Raw genomic sequence first — 19756 nt, 5'->3', positions numbered from 1 at the left:
GTTTTTTGATAGATACATGAATTATAGTTGTTTTAATTGCCATTTTCACATTGATTGGGCAGGTTGTGGAATAACATTTTTTTTTTTTGTAAATAATGGATTAAGTTTGGGATTTTTCATCCAATCAATTCAAGAAATAAACAACAGATTTATAGTTTATTAAAAATATAAAAATGTAAAAAAAAAACCTAGTTTCATGGTGCGTTTTGTCATGTAACTTTTATATGAATATAAAACTGAGATTTTAAAGACTGAGATGTTTCGACTTTGTCTCTGATTTAAACTTTAATGGTAAAGTGGTTTAATGTTAAAATCATTTAAAGTTATTATTTAACTTTTTATAAGACATTTAAAAATATATCTATTAATAGATATATTAAATAGTCGAAAATATATTGATTTTTAATATCGGCCAAGCAACTCAACTCTTTCAGATTACTACAAAGATATACAAATGATGTATTTACTTGTTAACCCCTATTATTCATCATGACTGATGACTGCCTCTGCACACTACGGCAGGCTGACGGTGTCAAAAGTGTGTCAGTAGCGGTGCGCACCTGTGAGTAAGGCAGAGAGAAGGCAGGCATCTGTGCTCTCATCTGAATGGTGTGTTTCTGCTGCTCCAGGCGCATCTGTCTCTCCTTCTCCTGCTCCTGCAGACGCTGAATCGCCAGCTGCCTTTGCATCTCCAGATACTCCTGCAGCAACCAATCACGGTCAGTTTCCCCCCCTCGTCACGTGATTCAACGGTAAGCAGAAAAGCAACTTGCCTGTTTCTTCTGCCTCATGATCTCCAGTTTCTGGGCGAGTTGGATTTGTCTCTGTCTCTCAGCCTCCTCGGCGGCCCGTCGCAGCTTCTCCCGGTGCTCCTCTCTCAGAGCGTTCAGTGCCGCCCGAGCGTCACGCACCTGCGCCAGCTTGTCCTGAAGACCCTCATAGTACACTGACGGAGAGAGAGAACACAACATTCAGCATCTCAAGACTCGAAGAAACAATAATACACCAGTAACTACATTTACAAAAAAAAAAAAAGAAGTAAACAATCAGCAATGAAATCAGAACAATTAAACAAATTGCATTCGATAGCACAATTAAATATAATAGAATAACGAGAGCAATGAAATGAACAAGGCTTTAACTTATTTTAGGTTGGTCTAACAGTATATACTCAATACTACAGAAATTATAGTATTCAGATGTAAAATAACACTGGATGGTTTTCATTATGAAAATCAAATACAGATTAATGCTTACAATTAAAGTTACAGAAGTTATTCAGTCAAGTTCAGTCTTTGGTTCTTTGATTATCATGACAGACCAGCAGCAGCTTTATTAGGCTGCTGTCACTTTAAGAGCGTATGCACTGTTACACAACATGCGTTATCTTTATCAACTAATTAAATTTCAAATCTGACTGTTCACCTGAATAATTGGCAAGATGGGCATTTTGACAATTTTGTATGTATAATGCTACGTTCACACCGGACGCGAATAGCGCGTCAGGCACGAATGATTTCAATGTTAAGTCAATGCAAAGACGCTTTACGCATGTGAAAAATTCCTGCGGCGCGAATGAGGCGTGGAGCGCGGCGCGGAAGACACGAATACGCCTCGTTCGCGCGAATTGAGCGTCTGGCGCGTTAATCGCGTTACGCGCGAATGATTCAGTTAGTGCCATTTGTGCATTCATGCGTTTGACGTGAATTCGCGTCTGCCGCCCGAGGTGAAAAATCTGAACTTTGGCGTGAATTCGCGACGCGTTAACCAATCAGGAGCCTAGCTGCTTGCTCACGTGGTGAAGTGTCTGATGCTTCAATAAATTATTTTGTTAATATGACTAAATGCATGGTGGGATTATGCACAACAAAGCAAATATTTTATCAATTAAACATTATTTCTATATACGAGACATGTTCATTTTGTATTGAATGTTATTCATTCCATAGCTAGATTATATGAAATAGTATTATGTTGTAAAGACAATCAACATATGTGCATAAGTTCGTGTCTGGACGTGAGAGAGAAAATTAATCACAGGACAGGTTAATAACTTTTGAAGGCTGGCTCTATTTATCATCAAAACAAAAAATAAATGACAGCTAGATTAGGTGGATGAGGGCGAGGGTGATCCTCACTCCGATGCGGGACAACATGTCATCAAACTGGGCGCGGGACAGGCGGAAGTACCGCTGACAGCGGCCGTCATCCAGCGCAGCTCCTGGAGCGAGCAAATGGTGAAACTCGCCAAACGGTTCGGCTCCGGAGGGTCCGGTGGACACAAATATACGGCGACGATGATCCCCACGCTGCTGTTCTGCCCTCCAGAGTAAATACAGAGCGATAACTCTCTTGATGAATGCTCGGTCGACATAAAAACAATGGCCGCCAACGGATTTCGATTCTGACGCGCGTAAATTTCGCTTCAAACTTTTGTTTTTACGCGCGCCAGTTTCGCTCTTGACACGCGAATTAACACAAAGTGGTCAAGCGTCAAACTAGACGCGTCAGGCGCGAATTTGACGCGCGATTCGCGTCCGGTGTGAACGTAGCATTAGACAGTTTAAGCTCAATAAGCCACTTTGATTCTCGTGAGCTGTTTGAGAGGCGGCTTTATGTGTGCAACACAAAGGCCCTGTTTACACAAGAACGCTTGCGGGTGAAAACGTAAAATGATGTGCCTTTCGTTTACACGGCGATTGTGTTTTTGGGGCTTAAAAACGCAAAAAAGTGAAACCACCCAGAGTGGAAATCTTAAAAACGCTCCACCGTCACGTTCCCGTCCGAAAGGGTAAAAACGCAAAAGTCTGCTAGGCAGTGAAGGCACAGATCTGCTCACGGTGGCTTTCGTCGCGTACGCATTTACGTCACAGGGAAATAACAATTACAGCAATAACTCCACCTCCTCATCTGTCTAGACAAAATTCGCAGCTTTTGCTGTTCGCTTTGCCGTGTCTTTTGACTTTACGCTACTAGGGAGAGAGGTAGAAGGAAGGTTGGTGTTGTTGTGTGGCAGTGCTCCACATCGCCACCTAGCCACCTGGAGTGCATACAACAACGAATTTCATACTTTTGCGTCACCATATGCACGTGGATTTCCCACCCATAACGCTAGTCTAAACGCAGAATAAAAAGTGGCAACGCAATGCCACTTTTGCGTTTTCTGTAAAAACAGCCTTATATAGATCTCAGTGTTGCACGTGCTTTTGGTTAGAGTGTGAAACCTGCGATTAAGACTAAAATCATGCGCAAAACACAAGCACTATGCAACTGGAGCAAATGAGAAGAGTGAGTAAGAGGAGGCAGGTGAGTGTCAATTCACTATTAGAGAGAAAAGAAAGTGAATGTGCAGCTGGTGTCGGTGTATCGATACTGCAGATAAGGAGTATTCAACTACTTCTGAAATGTCTGTATCAATACATATCCAAATATTGATATTTTTGCCAACACTACTCCACCCTACCTACTTAACTAACTTCTTACCTAGCAATCTGAATACTGTTTTGATACAAATGATGGTCCCATTTTACAAAACATAAATTGTATTTTAAAGAATTTAACAAATGTGGTATTCACTTATTGACGTTTTCGGTGCACACGGGAAAGACCTCACTAGCCGATAATGAAATTCTCAATAATTAACGGTTGTATTGAATAGTAAATGCAGCCTTTGATTAAAGGGATACTCCACTTTTTTTGGAAATAAGCTCATTTTACCACTCCCCCAGAGTTAAACAGTTGAGTTTTACCGTTTTCGAATCCATTCAGCTGATTTTCTGATATTTAGAAGAATATCAGTAACCAGACAGTTTCTGGTCTCATTGACTTCCATAGTAGGAAAAAAAATATACTATGGAAGTCAATGAGACCAGAAACTGTCTGGTTACTGATATTCTTCTAAATATCAAAAAAATCGTCTGAATACGTTCAAAAACGGTAAAACTCGCCTGTTTATCTCTTGGGGAGTGGTAAAATGAGCTTATTTCCAAAATAAGAGGAGTATCCCTTTAAATCACATGTTTTAGAGGCCAATTTGCACCTGCATTTCGCACTGTTCATGAATGTTGATAGCAGGTGCCTGAAACACAAATACCCGCACATGACTCACTTCTCTTTTCATCCAGCTGGTTGAGTATTTCCAGCAGCTGTGGGTGCATGTTGTTGATGGACTGGAATAGAGAGAGCACGGAGCTGTCATTGGTGATGCTGCGGCCACGCATGTGGTTGCTCTTCATGCGGTTAAGGAAAGTGGTGACGGCATTCTGCAAGGCCTTCAGGAACTGCTCGTGGTTCTCCTCAGATTCTCCATTCTGATACTGCTGCTGAAAAAACAGACGCAAGACACTCAGCGGAGAACATGAGTCATGTTAAACAGCGACTATCCATTTTAGAGCTCCAAGTACCTCCACTATGTTGATGGGTTGGACTGGAGCGTGGATTTCCACTGGTTGGCTGATTGGCACGGGCTCAGCCAATGAAACAGGAGCAGGAGCAGAGGGGGTGGGACTCTTGCGAACCTCTTCCTGTTTCTTCTCCCAGTAAGTTCTGTTCAGGTAACGGGCCAGCTGAAAATAATATTTCACAATATTACAGTATTTTTGAGTATAGACCATTTCACAAGATGTAAACAACACTGGTCCAGAAGCACTTCCTGTTTCAGTTTGTAACTGTTTTCTTTATTTCACATGTAAAGAAAACATCTTAAAGATGTTTGTTTAACTTTTTGATTCAGTTTTAAATGTTCTGTTGGTTGTATTTTATCCCAGCTTTTATGTAGCGTTAAAAAACTGAAACAGGAAGTGCTTCTGGACCAGTGTTGTTTACATCTTGTGAAATGGTCTATTGGCCACGGAATAAAACAATTTAAAAGATAATTGTGATTTTTTTCGACTTCTTTTCTTAGAATTGTGAAATATAAACTTAAATTTGCGAGTTATAACGTCAAATTCTGAGGAAAAAAAACTTACCTTTTTTTCTAAGAATTGCGACTTTATCTCACAATTGATTTTTTTTTCTAATTCTCTAGTTTTCTTTAGTCATAAAGTCAGAATTCTGTGATACAAAGTCGCAAATTGATCGGAAACCGCTTTTTTCCACTTGGACTTTATAACTCACAATTTATTTATTCAGTGGTGGAAAAAAGCTTCCATATTTGAGACTTATTTTGAATTATGTGAGAATTATTTTGCAAAACTTCAGCATATTTACTTTACTAATACACATTCATAGTCTTGATATGAGGGGATCGGATGAACTATATAGTTTGTGCGTTTATTGCCTAAAATCACTTGTACTCCTCAATTGTAAGTCACTTTGGGGACTTAAAAGTGTCTCCAAAATGGATAAATGCAAGTGTAACTATATTGTTTTTACCTCAGGATCCACGTCTTCGGCTGATGGAGCCGATGAGTTCTGAAATGTAAAAAGGGGAACAATTTAGCCTCTAAAGATAAATGTCATCTTCAATGGATTACTTAAATGAAGGTCTCTTACCACAGGTGAGGAGTAGAGGGTGCTGACAGGAGGGGCAGAGGAAGTCACAGGGGTGGGATCTGCTTTGGGGTACGCAGAGTAAGGGTTTTTCTGTCTCTGTAAACACAAACACAAGCACAATCATCACGTGTCCCTTCATTTCTGCAGACAGCAGCGCTAGCTTGTCGCCGTCTCACCATCCTCTCCTTCTCCTCCGCTTCACTCTGAGACAGTGCGATGGCCAGCTGCAGCTCCTCTTCCTCCTGCAGCGCGGCCTCGTCTCTTTTCGGAGGCATCTGAGGAGCAGAACAGCAAGACGTGGTCAGGACGAAACCACAGGCAGGTGAGGAGAGGGGGCTGGGTGCATTTTCATTCAAATTTGGTTTGATTTAGGCACACATAGACATTTTAGCGGACACATTTTAAATAACAATATTGGCCATTATTAAAGGATTAGTTCACTTTTGAAAAAACTTTTGCTGTTAATTTACTCACCCCCATGTCATCCAAGATGTCCATGTCTTTCTTTCTTCAGTCGAAAAGAAATTAAAGTTTTTGATGAAAACATTCCAGGATTTTTCTCCATATAATGGACTTGCATGGGAACCAAACGGTCCGAGGTCCAAACGACAGTTAATAACAGTTTCAGATGCAGCTTCAAATGTCTTTAAACGACACCAGACGATGAATAAGGGTCTTATCATGTGAAACGATCGGTTATTTCAAAACTTATTCCAAAAATGTAACTTTTCTAAGGACAAATGCTAGCCTTGCTCTATTCTGTGAGGCGCGTTTGCAACGTCACGTATTACGTACAAAAGGTCACGGGCGACGTAGCCGGAAGTACAGAATCAAAATCGTCCGACATCGTTGTTTTACCTTTTAATTCCTTTTTTGTAAACAGTGTTTGAGTTAGTTTTCACGTTCAACCTATGCGTTCAACTTGTAAACACTCTGACTCTGTACTTCCGGCTACGTCGCCCGTGACCTTTTGAACGTAATTACGTATTACGTGACGTTACAAACGCGCCTCACAGAATAGAGCAAGGCTAGCATTTGTCCTTAGAAATGTCCTTACATTTTTGGAATAAGTTTTGAAATAACCGATCGTTTCGCATGATAAGACCCTTATTCATCGTCTGGTGTCGTTTAAAGACATTTGAAGCTTCATCTGAAACTGTTATTAACTGTCTTTTGGACCTTGAACTGTCTGGTTCCCATGTAAGTCCATTATATGGAGAAAAATCCTGGAATGTTTTCATCAAAAACCTTAATTTCTTTTCGACTGAGGAAAGAAAGACATGGACATCTTGGATGTCATGGGGATGAGTAAATTAGCAGCAAAATTTTTTTTTCAAAAGTGAACTACTCCTTTAAAATGCGATACTATTGGGTCTACAAAAACATTATATCAAGAGTTTACAGTTTAAATTGAAATTAATAATAATTAGTAATTAATAAGCGGTCATATCACTGCCTTCCACCGATTCAGAAAGGTTAAATTATAAATAAAATAAAACACCAACACTGATACTGATATACTGTACATTTATATTAAAGGTGAAGAGTGTAATTTCTACACTATTAACAGGACCAAATTAAAACGCAATATGTTTGCCCGACAAAACATTTGGTGCGAAACTGCTTAATTGGTGTGAAAATACACCACTAAAAGTTTTTAGTCAGTAAGATTTTTTTAAAGCAATGAATACTTTCATTCAGCAAGGATGCATTAAATAGATCAAAAGTGACAGTAAAGATATTTAAAGGGATAATCCACTTTTTTTTGATAATAGACTCATTTTACAACTCCCCCAGAGTTAAACTGTTGAGTTTTACAGTTATTGAATCCATTTAGCCGATCTCCGGTTCTGGCGGTACCACCTTTAGCATAGCTTAGCATACATCATTCGATATTTTTCCTAAAAACTTGACTCTTCTGTTGTTACATTGTGCAGTAAAACTGACGGAAAATGTACAGTTGTGATTTTCTAGGCTGATAAGGCTAGGAACTATACTCTCATTCCTGCGTAATAATACAGACCCTTCACTGCCGTACCATGAGTGCAGCAGGCGTAATGATATGACGCAGCGTCTGAAAATAGGCATCCTTCCATCAACATAACCAACGTGAAAACCTGCTGAGCTGGGGACTATTTTCAGGCGCTACGTCGTATCATTACGCCTGCCGCACTCATGGTACGGCAGTAAAGTTTCTTGATTATTACGTAGGAACGTATCGAAACTCTTTGGTCATTTTTTTATGCTAATGGTCTTGTCCACTTCAATGATGTATGCTAAGCTATGCTAAAAGTGGTTTGATGTATAAGTGATTGCAATAGGCCTGTGTGTGTGTGTGTGTGTGAGAGAGAGAAATATCTATTTACTGCAAGCCTATATTTATTTTATACAGTTATTTATATTGCCATTACCTGTTTTCATGCAGAAGTTTAGTTTGCTAAATATATATAAAAAATTTAGTTGGTTATTTGGTGTGAAAAGGAAATGGTTCTTCCATGACACTGCATTTTAGATGTGTGTGAATTTTCCACACCAGGAGTAATTGAATTGTAATCGGTGCATCTTTAAAAAACATTTAATAAAATCTTACCAACCCCGAACTTTTTAGCAGTGTTGCAATTTATACTGGCAAATAAACAACCTATTCTGTTTGGTCAAATTAGGGTCACAGAAATGACACACTTCACCTTTAAATGTTGCGTTCATCACTGATTGGAGTGGGATTGACAGTAAGCACACAAACTGGACAGTAATATGTGCTCTCACTCATGAGCCTCAAAATTGCTTCGCATTTAAGATCCGAATAAACTGGTGATGATGATTAAACTCTTGTTTTGTTGTCCGTTTCTATAAATGTTGGTGGCATGCTTCATAATTGTGACGCCCATGAGAGTGAGCCCTCAATGAAATGTAACTACTTACTGCTTCGGTGGGCACTACCTGAGACTGCTGGGACAGAGGGCTGGTCAGGTACTCAGGGGGAAGCTCGGACTGCCCAGCGCTGGCGGCCTTCCCTTCAGCTTTTCTAGGAGGGGGAGAGAGGGACGGGTGGCTGGTGAAGAGGAGGGTTTAGGAGACACAATCAACCAGGTCAATCTCTGGAAGTCAGCAGGATTATGAACATGAGGGACAACTCAAAGACAATATTACAATACGAAAAGATATTACAATACAATAGATTGTAATAGAACAAAAAGGGGGGGGGGGTTAAAAGCAGCAAAATTCAAAAACCTATTGAGCAACCTTTCTATCCAATGCCTACATAACATTACTGAGATGGGTCACTGATACGGGACACTCTGCATAGGCAGCGACTGTCACTTTTGATCAATTTAATACATCCTTGCTGAATAAAAAGTATTAATTAGCAAAAAAAAGAAAGAAAGAAAAAAGCGCACTGTCCGCAAACTTTTGAATTAGGGCTGAACGATTTTGGAAAATAATCTAATTGCGATTTTAATCTTCTATATTATTCAACAAAGACTTCAACAAAGCAATAAATCATTGTATGGTATGACCAACACAATATTAGATAGTTTAAACATAAACTCTTCTTTGCTGTAGGCTAGACCCTATGCGTTACAGGGCTTTTCCTGGGTTAAAAAACACACACAGTTAATAGTAGCCCTACCCATGTGATCTGCGAACAATAAATTTAAAATAAAAGCAAAAAAAACAGTTAGTGCTTTTTGCTGATCTTAATTTGATATCTCGTATTATGTGTGATCTCTTACCTTGATGTTTGTTTCTTTTGTTCCTCACTGATTACACTTGGTTGCCCCTCATTTTCTTCAGGACTGTGGCTGAGAATTATTCAGTTTACAAACTCTTCCAAATTATATATAAGCTATGCAATTATCAGACACTGATTAGATCCTTCTTTGCTAGACCTGTTGATTATTTTGGTATATGATATCAAAATTAAAAAGCATTTAAGAAAATAGCATTAAACTAATAGTCTCATTTTCTACAATATACAATTGAATAAAATTAGCAGCTAGCTAACAACAACTTGCTTCGTTCTGGTTTCACCTCACTTCAACCTATCGGAAATTATTTTATAGGTAATTTACTACACACTTGTCATATAAATAACCTGAAAATACAGTGGATAATTAAGGCTAATTCTTACTAGAAACTCTTGCTAAATGGGGTAAAGCACACTTGCGTTCTCATTTCAGAGGTGTTCTGGGTAAACGATTCGTAGTGATAGGTTGATCATGAACAATTTATTCATTTGGAACAAATCTTTATTATTACTCGAGTTGTCTCAGAAAGTGATTCGCTCATTTGTCTCGACAAACATCCTATAGACACGGTTCTGTACAGGAAACAGAAATGATTAGTCTTCGGGACTGAGTTGTTTGTTCCTTTGTCATGTGACGTGACGGCCGTATTGGATACAGAAATGAGTTAATAATTCCCAAACTTTCTTACAAACAAGCGCGTAGTCAGTTTTTTCTTAACTCTGACATTTACGTGATGCGTGTCTGGTCTCATATTGTAGGTTTTTTAATTCTTGCGATTTATAAATGTGCAAATTTATCTGAATGATGGGGAAAATCACTTTGATAAAGCAAATACCTACATATTATAACAGAACATACATTTATGTGACAAAATAATCGACTCGAACCCAAAGACACGAGAAGTGAACTAATAATTTCTGTATCCGGTACACAGCTTGTGAACATAGCTCAGCTTGTGCCTGGTTCAGATTACACAATTTTTTTGTCTGTTACGATAGTCACAGTTTCAGATTCCGCGATTTTGACTCCTAAAATCTTGTCGTGGACAAGTCACATGTCAGACTACACGTTGCTTTCTGACCTGTCATCGCATGCCGCGTGTGATGTTATCGAGAAGGCGAAACTATTAGTGACTTCCGGAAACGAACGTAAACAAACAATGGATGAAGCGGTGAGTGTTGTATTGGCTGTCCTGTGTTCAGAAAAAAGTACAAAAAAAACGAAAGAAAACCCGACAATGGACACGTTCCTGGATTGCTCGAAGAGGACAGTATGGGCGGTCAATCCTCCAAAGAGAGAACCTGAGGTAAAATATTGTTTTCTTATATATTTTTACTTTTAGTTTTAACGTTAGCACCATCGTCTCTCTTTCGTTCCGCCATTTTTGAAAGTGTGTACGGAAAAGCTTCTGTGCTCCTATTGGTCAACCTCAAACATGTGACGGAACCGTCGTGGACGACCATAAAAAAATTAAACATGCGAGTCTTTTTGTCGTGATGTCGTGAAGCATCGCAGACGCGACACACTATACGAGATGATCCGATCGAATCTTGCGCCCTGACGCCCGTTGTGGTTTACGAATCCCCACGACACCCTACGTCAAACGGATCGTGCCAAAATTGGGCTAAAATCGTGTAATCTGAACCAGGAGATTTGGCGTGACAAAAGAGCGAATGGCTCAGATTGGCATGCGAGGTAAACTTTCTCTCTTATTCAAAACGTGATCAACGTTGCGTAAGTAGATGTGTTGGATAATTTGGCCATCAACACGTTGTAATATTCTGTTGAAATGAACAAAATTATGTGAAAAAAAACATTTGTCCACTTAAATTGATAAATGAGATTCAAAGATCCGAGTCAGGAAAATGATCCGAACTTCCCATCACTATTTTACACCGATTCAGACAGTGACTTCATATTGCGATATTATCGCAAACGCAATTAATCGTTCAGCCCTATTTCGAATGGTAGTGTGTCAAACGCTCCCCACCCCAAGCATGATACTCGAATCACAATTGATTTCAAAATTTGGCAGCTGTATGAAGAGTCAACAAAAACAAAAATCATTTTTGTGCGATTTATTTTAGGCCTCATGACAGAAAAAACTAAATGAACTTTATGAACTAAATAAACAGCACAGTAGCTGTGTTTCTATCCACTTATTTTATTAAGAATTTGGTGATATTACATCATTTTTTTAAGAAGCGTCAAGATGCGAGTAAATTCAAAAAATTTCATTTAGGTGGACATTTTTTTTATCCATTAAGAAGACTGGACTAAACCAGCAGACCAATCGCATCACAGCATCTCAAATGTTAGTTTGATTGTTCTGAAATGCCAGAGTCTGTCATGAATGATTTGCTTTAATTCCCTCGCAGAAGCGTCACACGACTGCATTCCCAAACATAAGGTGTCCGAATACAAGATAAAATGACCGTGTCTGAGTTTCATCTGCATGCTCTGAACAGCAAAATATTCTTAATATATTACTAATATTCTGCACAAAATACCCAGGAGGCGACGATTTTGTTTTCTTAAACAAAAGGTATGAAAACACTGATTTAGTCGCAAATTTGTCAAGCATTATTCCAATTTTGCGCATAAATTAAATCCCCAACATTGTATTGAAACATAGCAAGTTATAGATATCAGTCTTCACATATACTCACTTGTTGAGAATCTCAAAGCAGGGCTCACACACTCGCACCTCCTTCTCAATGCCAAACTTGGGAATGGTAGAGTACTTGGAAGAGCACTTCCCACAGAAGATCTGCCCACATGCCCTGCAGTGGTGCTGAATGAAGAGCCACCAGCCATTATACATCATGAGATCAGCTTATTCGGGCCAGTGCTCCTCAAACCTGTCCTGGAGCCCCCCCCATCACTGCACATTTTAGATGTCTCCCACATCAGGCACCCAATTCAAAGCGGTGTTTGAAACTGCCCCCTAAAATTCCCTACATTATTCCACTAATTGTCCACGAATACGAGTGAGTGAATTTGGACACTGAGTGTGCCGGATGGGCAGCTGCATATGCATAGTTTTGGTTTGCAGTTTTTTTTTTTTTTTTATAAACTTAGCAAACTGGCAGCTCCAGTAGTGAAGAAAAAAAATGATCTTGAACTCATGGTCATGGAAACTAGCATGTATGAACCTTAATTAAACAATAATCATTTAAAAAGGAATTTATCCCCGGATGATATTACACCGTACCCACATTGGACCAGCAGTTTGGGAAACGGATGGATGGATGGATGATTCAGCTTAGTGCAAGACGTGATCATTCATTTTTATGCGTCAGTCAAAGTGCATTGTGGGTATTCTCTAGCCATTGAGTGCACATAGGTTGTACACTCATAATTGCGGTGCATTGTACAACATGGTTTCGGACACCACTAAAAACGGCTGTCCCCTCAAACAGTGTCCTATTTAAGGGTATAGGGGACGATTTTGGAGGTCTTGCAGTCTGTACTAATGAGCTGATGAGTTGAATCAAGTGTGTTAGATGAGGGAGACGTACAAAATGTGAAGTGGTGAGGGTCCTCAGGACAACTTTTGAGAAACACTGAAATAGGCTACTTCTTAAACATTATATAGTTCAGTATGGTAGATTAGCAAAGGAACAGTTTGTACCTTTCGGGTCATAACACCAAACTGAACCCTACATCTGTGACACTCCTCTGCATCCACCCAATCAGGGGCCTGATAAAAACACACACACAAAAAAAAAACACATGACAAACCAAACACCAGAGAGTGTGCAGAACGTATTCGCTTTACTCAACAGTTATTCTTACCCTCTCTGCTGCAAACATGGCATCACTCTCCTTGAACTCTGGGAAGACATGACCTGTTCAAGTAGAGGTGATTGTGTTTCTTTAAAAAGTGTCACAGCAGTCATTAAGCAACTCTTCTTGTTGTGATGCCACATACAGCATTTTTAGCATTATCTATTGTCGTGGTAGTTGGTACATTGTTGGTAGGCAGTACAAATGCTCAAAACAAATGGTCGACATTATATATCGACATCATCAAGGACAATATAACAGATGATATTTGTCAGTTTTTAATTATTGATACTGGCTAGATGTTTTTTTTTATGTATGGACATTGGCCAATGTGTCGGAAGTGGGACTTTTATTTTGAAAGCTCTGAGAACGCCAGTGCCTGAGCATCCAAGCTCCCATTCTCCATCTTTATTAGTTTATTTTCTGTTGATCAGTTGTCTAATACTTATATTAGACAAAACAGCTAAACAAAGAACGTAAATGGTCCACTCAAAGCTATTATAGCATTTGTTTTTCTATTATTAATAATATAATGGCAAACGCTACAACAGGGCCTAATCTACCATCAGCAAATACACATTTATGTCATTAAAACAAGTCTTTGAATATCTAATAAGCATCTAAATTCACAGCTGTGCGGACACGATTATGCGAGAGACGGAGAGTGTCGTTAATATCGGTCGATCACCATCCAAATTCACATCTTATTTTACGTACATTTTTATTTAAAACGAATCAAGTTATTTATTTTTATTTATTTAAATTTATTTGAATAGGGACAAGTATGTTACACAAGCTCATGTTCCATACTACAAGATTTTAGCCGAGGCTAATTCTCAATGTTAGTCCCATTACATAAAACATTAAGTGTTATAAAGTGAATATAAAGTGTTTTTGCTATTTGGCAAGTGTTTGTTTATAACTGGCAGTGGTGTATAATATATCATATCATTTTAGCTACTGCAAATCACTGTATGTGTGAAGTCCCTTCAGTTTATGAATCTTACCTTCCACCTTCATGATCTGATAGGTATCCTGGACGACTTTGTACTTGGGCTCGTTGCGGAAGGCGTGGGACCAGGCCTGGATCAGATAAAGGATCTTGTTCTTCACGTTCGGTTCGGGTTGTTTCTAAACACAGAAGAGTCACATTCTCTCAGTGAAAAATAAAAACAAGCTCTGACCTCAGAAGTTGTCTAACCAGCTCATAAAAATACAACAATATATCAAGCCTCAATAAACCCACCTCAAATTCTTCTCTGGAGTTGCTAATCTCACAGAAAATCAACAACAGAGCTCCAAATGCAACGTTTAGTTTGTGATTTCTGCTGGAACTCCCCTCAGCAAAATAAACATGTGACGACGATGACACAATCAGGAAGTACATGATTCACTGGGTCTGACCCACTTGGAACGATCATAAAGGCGGTGCCAGAGACTCTTAAAGCAACAGTCTACAGGACAGACAGGTTGAGTTTAGCAGCACTCACCTTGAAAAGCTCCTTCAGCTCTTCCATTGTCTGCTTACAGGCCACTTCATCATGAATCGTCTGGCCACAGTTCTTCACCACTGACTCCAGGACCTGTTGACAAGCAAATGCTAACTTACACACGTGACCTTGACTGGTCGGGGGCACAACGCAAAACTTATATTTTTATAATCTCTTGTATTAACTATGTATGTATGTATGTACCCAACATTAAAGTGCTATGTATATGCTATTTTAAAGGGATCCAGTTTTGTTTTTTTAAGTCTCCTACAATTGGTTAACATGCATACATGTTCAAAAAACACTTTCATTTTCTTATAATACATGACCTCATTTCTCAGTGTTATCTTCAAAACGCATGACGGAATTTCTGTCATCAAGAAATTACAAAATTATACGCCGTGCTTGAAAGAGCGCTAGATTGTGCACCTGAACCGAATGCATCTCTCCCTGCTCATCATGACCAAAGGAATACTCTTTTTACTCCTTCACCTTTGAAAGGCTTGCAAGCACAACTCTGAACAAGACAGAGAGGAAATCATAAAATGAAGTATACCCGAGCCTTAAGACCGGTAGACCAATCACAACAGACTGGGGCTGCGTCTGAAATCGCGTACTATGTGAGTAGGTACTACATTTAAATGAGAACGTACTTCGTGACCGTTAAAAAAGTATGTTCTATATTGTACGAATACGGGTAGTATGAATGAGTCCGGACGTCCTACATGCGCCATGTTGCTGTCACAACAGTGCGAAAATTTAAAGAGCCCATTCCAGTGACTGCACCAACTTCGCGCTGTTTTTAGCTCTGCTTTCTGTTTTCATTTGCGTTTTTTACGTCGTCCGAGCCGACAATAAAGTCGGTCAGCTGCTCACAGATCACGCCTTTTGTGGAGTTTCTCAAATAACATTTATTTATCTATTAAATTTGACCTCATAAAACACACACATAACCCCTATGAACAATGACAGATGTTGATTTTTGGTAAGGAAAAAGCCATTTATTTTCTTGTTATATTTCCATCAATAAATAAACATGAATGAATCAATAGAGATATACATGTGTGTCTGTGTTTATCTCCTAATGTTACAGCCACATCTCCGGTTTCCGCCATTTTCAAATATAACGACAACAACTCCTCTCCCGTGGCATCATGGGATAGTAAAGTGTCCATCGTGTGCGCACTTCAGAATCTCGCCGGAAGTAGTAGGTCATCCGGGTACTTTTCGCCTACTGTTTTTATACTACTCTGTTCGCGTACTGTTTTTCGCATACTATATAGTAGGGAAGTAATCAATTTCGAACGCAGCCTGGGTCATCTGCCCAATCAGAGCAGAGTAGATCAATCACAACAGACTGGGTCATCTGCCCAATCAGAGCAGAGTAGATCAATCACAACAGACTGGGTCATCTGCCCAATCAGAGCAGAGTAGATCAATCACAACAGACTGGGTCATCTGACCAATTAGAGCAGAGTAGACCAATCACAACAGACTGGGTCATCTGCCCAATCAGAGCAGAGTAGACAAATCACAACAGACTGGGTCATCTGACCAATTAGAGCAGAGTAGACCAATTACAACAGACTGGGCCATCTGACCAATCAGAGCAGAGTAGATCAATCACAACAGACTGGGTAATCTGCCTAATCAGAGCAGAGTAGAGTAGACCAATCATAACAGACTGGGTCATCTGTCCAATCAGAGCAGAGTAGACCAATCACAACAGACTGGGTCATCTAACCAATCAGAGCAGAGTAGACCAATCACAACAGACTGGTCCATCAGACCAATCAGAGCAGAGTAGAACAATCACAACAGACTGGGTCATACTGGGTCATATACAATACTATACGTAAAGCTGTGACACAACAGACTGGGTCATCTGCCCAATCAGAGCAGAGTAGACCAATCACAACAGACTGGGTCATCTGTCCAATCAGAGCAGAGTAGATCAATCACAACAGACTGGGTCATACTGGGTCATATACAATACTATACGTAAAGCTGTGACACAACAGACTGGTCCATCTGACCAATCAGAGCAGAGTAGACCAATCACAACAGACTGGTCCATCTGACCAATCAGAGCAGAGAATGCTCACAGAAAGAAGGGGTTTAGAGAGAATCTTCTGAAAAGAAGTGATGCTACAATGTATATTATATGAAAATTAAAGTGCTTTTTAACCTTGGATGCATGAAACCTGTTGTAGAAGACCTCTAAAACAAAATTTAAAATCGCACAATAGGGACACTTTAATGCATGTCATTTATCCATTTAGTAATTTATCTATAAACCTTTGTTTCTCAATTCCTCAACATATTGAAGATGATTTCCACTTACCTCAAGAGCATAGAGTGCTACATGTGGATTTTTGTCATTGAGTTTTTTCTTGATGGCACCGATTGCATATTTTGCCCTGGTGGTGGGAAATGACAAAACAGTACATAAGGAAGTCGAGACAATATTTATGACTCCTGCTCTTACACTGATATGCAAACATGACCAAATGTTTTATGTTCTTACTGCGTATCGCCTTGCCGAATGAGGTCACATATCTGCAGAATGGACTCCCAGTCGGTCTCCAGCAGCAGCTGGCTGGTAGCCTTATCTGTAAAGGATTGGAGGATCACATGTCTGATCAGAATCAATTCTCTCAAAGTCTGTTTACTCAAAACATGGGAAAAGAAAGAGGAAAAGAGTAAGACCATGTTCAGGTTTGACAGTACAGACTCTTGCACCGACATCACAGCGTAAGCTGGAGGCAAAACCAGAGGAAATGTTTTTTTACCCGGAACTTCATTTAGACCCTGGTACCCGAGTACCACCCCAAAGTTCCTAGTTCCTGGGGAAAGTTCCTGCGGTGGAAACGCGGCTTAACTCTAACTCTCCATCTATCTCTATAGTAACAAATATGCACTTTTACCAACACGATACCGAAAAATAATAATAATAGCATCCATATTATTTAAGTTCTGATTTAGGGCTAGGTAATACAATATATTTTTTAATACATACAGACACACATAAATATATATATATATATATATATATATATATATCAAACTTTTTGCTTAATTGTATGGAGGGCTGCACAATTAATCGAATTTGTAATCGCGATTACAGATATGGATGCCACAATTATGTAATCGTTCAAAGGCACAATTACAAAAAGTCCACTTACATTATTCTGTGTGCTTAAAATGTTTGTTTTTTTACAGCTTATCTTAAGGGTTTTTTCCCCCATTGTTTTAATTTTAGTTAGTGTAACATTATAATTATAATTAGCATTAAAGCAACACTATCTAACATTGTTTACTTAAAATAATGTTTCTAAAATCTTATCAGTGGTTCATCAAGTCGTAACAGGGTGAACGGCACTTCTGCCGTCGCCTGACGGGGTCTGTATCACTTTTACTGGCACTATGTAACTTCGGGGTTCGGGTAGGAACCCGACCACAAAAAGAACTACAAAATTCGACTGCTTTACATCAAGCACTACAATAGTCATTATTTCGTTTTTCTTCGTTTCTGATGTCGCAATACATCATCCTTTCATGAAATCATGTGACATACTCTAGTTGTCTGTGGACATCATTAATTCTAAAGCCGGTGCTGGATAAACAGCGAGCGTGCGTGCGACGGTAGGCTAAATTATTTACGACAGCGGCAATGGACAATTTCGTTTCCAACCAGTAGGGCGACCGAAGAGGAAAAGTTACTTGGTGTTACTTGAAGTTACTTGTAGAAAAGCATTTAAAAAGTTAAAAGCATTTAACGTTACTTGTAGAAAAGCATTGAAAGTTTTTCAGGAGTTTTCAGACGTTTTATTTTGATATAACAATTTGCATGCAGTGCAGTCACTTCGAACAATGGCATACAGCTGTTCAAAACATCATTCAATGTAAATTGTGATAATCGTAATTAATAATCGCAATTATAATTTCAAGGCAATAATCGACAATTATGATTGTCATAATCGTGCAGCCCTAATTGTATGTGATTATTTTGTTATAGTTTTTTTTTTTTACTTTTTTTAAAAATGCGTTTAAATTTATTTAATTGCATATTTTCATTTGAGTTTTAATGTTTGTTTTTTCCATTATTAGTCTTCTAAAGCGCTTTGAGATGCAACTTTGATAGGCGCAATTAAAAAATTGTATTCTTTGTATTGTGTGCACCAATTATATAACACAAACAGCATTTACCTTCATATTTTAAAAAAATTACACAATATTCACAAAAAAGAACAAAAACTTCAACTTTAATTGATTATTTTGTTGTTGTTCACTACCCCGATCAATCAGAAATGTACACAAATTAATCAATATTTCACAATTACAATATGGATGGATGGATGGATGGATGGATAGATATTAGTGAAGTTTTGGAAATGGAGCTGATGAGTGAAACAGGAAGTTACTGTTATGTGGTGAATCTGTATGTAAATAGACCACAACATCCTCTCTCTCTTTACTTGAGCTCTCGATTACATGAGCAAACAGCAAACAAGAAGAACCAACCGTGGCTAACGGGAATACACTAAAACAGACCTTCAAAATCCTCAAATGACACTTTTCCAAAAGGTGTGAGCAACTGTAAACATAAATAATTATTTGAAACGCAATTAAGTTACAATGCCAAATTAAATGTGCGGTAGAATTGCCTAGTCAACAGCAAATTTTCCCAATGACAAACAAACTTCATTGTCAATTACATCAGACACACACGACAGAGTACATAAAGGGAGAAACGCAAAAATGATTAGTTATTTTATGATTTTTGAAGCTTGTGGAATAGAGGCCTGAAAATAGATTTAGCTCCGGAGCGCTGCTAACTAACTTAGCTAACATTAGATAACGTCATTGATTTATTTAAGACAATAACAACACAATAAAGTTGAACTGAACTGAACAGGATAGTCACAATGTCATGTTTAAGGCCGTGTTTTTGAATGTTCGATGGGGAAAATCAAGACAATAGATGTTGAGGGCTAACATCACCGTGCCTATTGAAGCTGGGCTAACGTTAGCATTAGCAGACTCATCGGTCTTGTCAGTTAGAATTAACAACGATAACATCAAATATAATACATACCCAACAGTCTCTCAAATGTTCCGCCGCCTTTGCCCATGTCTAATGTCTGATTTCTGGACGGTCTAAGTCTGTTTTGCTGTCTGTTGTTTCACCTGTGTGAATTTCACTGCCGGGTAACACGCGCATGCGCACAAGAA

General features: G+C 38.9%; 1 protein-coding gene across 14 annotated transcripts in view; it reads right to left on the bottom strand.

Annotated features, from left to right (window-relative positions):
* The window catches only part of hgs (hepatocyte growth factor-regulated tyrosine kinase substrate), a 24588-nt gene extending 4832 nt beyond the window's left edge, over window positions 1-19756 (bottom strand). The window contains exons 1-17 of one of the 14 annotated variants that reach the window (XM_039662650.2): window positions 19620-19756; window positions 17049-17133; window positions 16866-16941; window positions 14522-14614; window positions 14039-14162; window positions 13041-13093; window positions 12877-12945; window positions 11912-12036; window positions 9228-9296; window positions 8416-8545; window positions 5670-5768; window positions 5494-5589; window positions 5374-5412; window positions 4404-4565; window positions 4109-4322; window positions 774-946; window positions 561-701 (exon numbers count right to left, since the gene is read on the bottom strand). In XM_039662650.2, the coding sequence (XP_039518584.1) occupies window positions 561-701; window positions 774-946; window positions 4109-4322; window positions 4404-4565; window positions 5374-5412; window positions 5494-5589; window positions 5670-5768; window positions 8416-8545; window positions 9228-9296; window positions 11912-12036; window positions 12877-12945; window positions 13041-13093; window positions 14039-14162; window positions 14522-14614; window positions 16866-16941; window positions 17049-17133; window positions 19620-19656 (1785 nt within the window). In that variant the 5' untranslated portion in view covers window positions 19657-19756. Of the gene's footprint in view, window positions 1-560; window positions 702-773; window positions 947-4108; window positions 4323-4403; window positions 4566-5373; window positions 5413-5493; window positions 5590-5669; window positions 5769-8415; window positions 8546-9227; window positions 9297-11911; window positions 12037-12876; window positions 12946-13040; window positions 13094-14038; window positions 14163-14277; window positions 14434-14521; window positions 14615-16865; window positions 16942-17048; window positions 17134-19619 lie in introns of those variants that run through there. The other 13 variants (XM_039662651.2, XM_089128216.1, XM_039662653.2 and 10 more) reach the window with 13 other exon arrangements.

Source organism: Pimephales promelas, chromosome 3 (genome assembly GCF_988280905.1).
Source record: "Pimephales promelas chromosome 3, fPimPro1.hap1.1, whole genome shotgun sequence".
NCBI classification, from domain to species: domain Eukaryota; kingdom Metazoa; phylum Chordata; class Actinopteri; order Cypriniformes; family Leuciscidae; genus Pimephales; species Pimephales promelas.
Note: the sequence above shows the minus strand (reverse complement) of the source record. Positions and strands in the feature narration are given on the sequence as shown.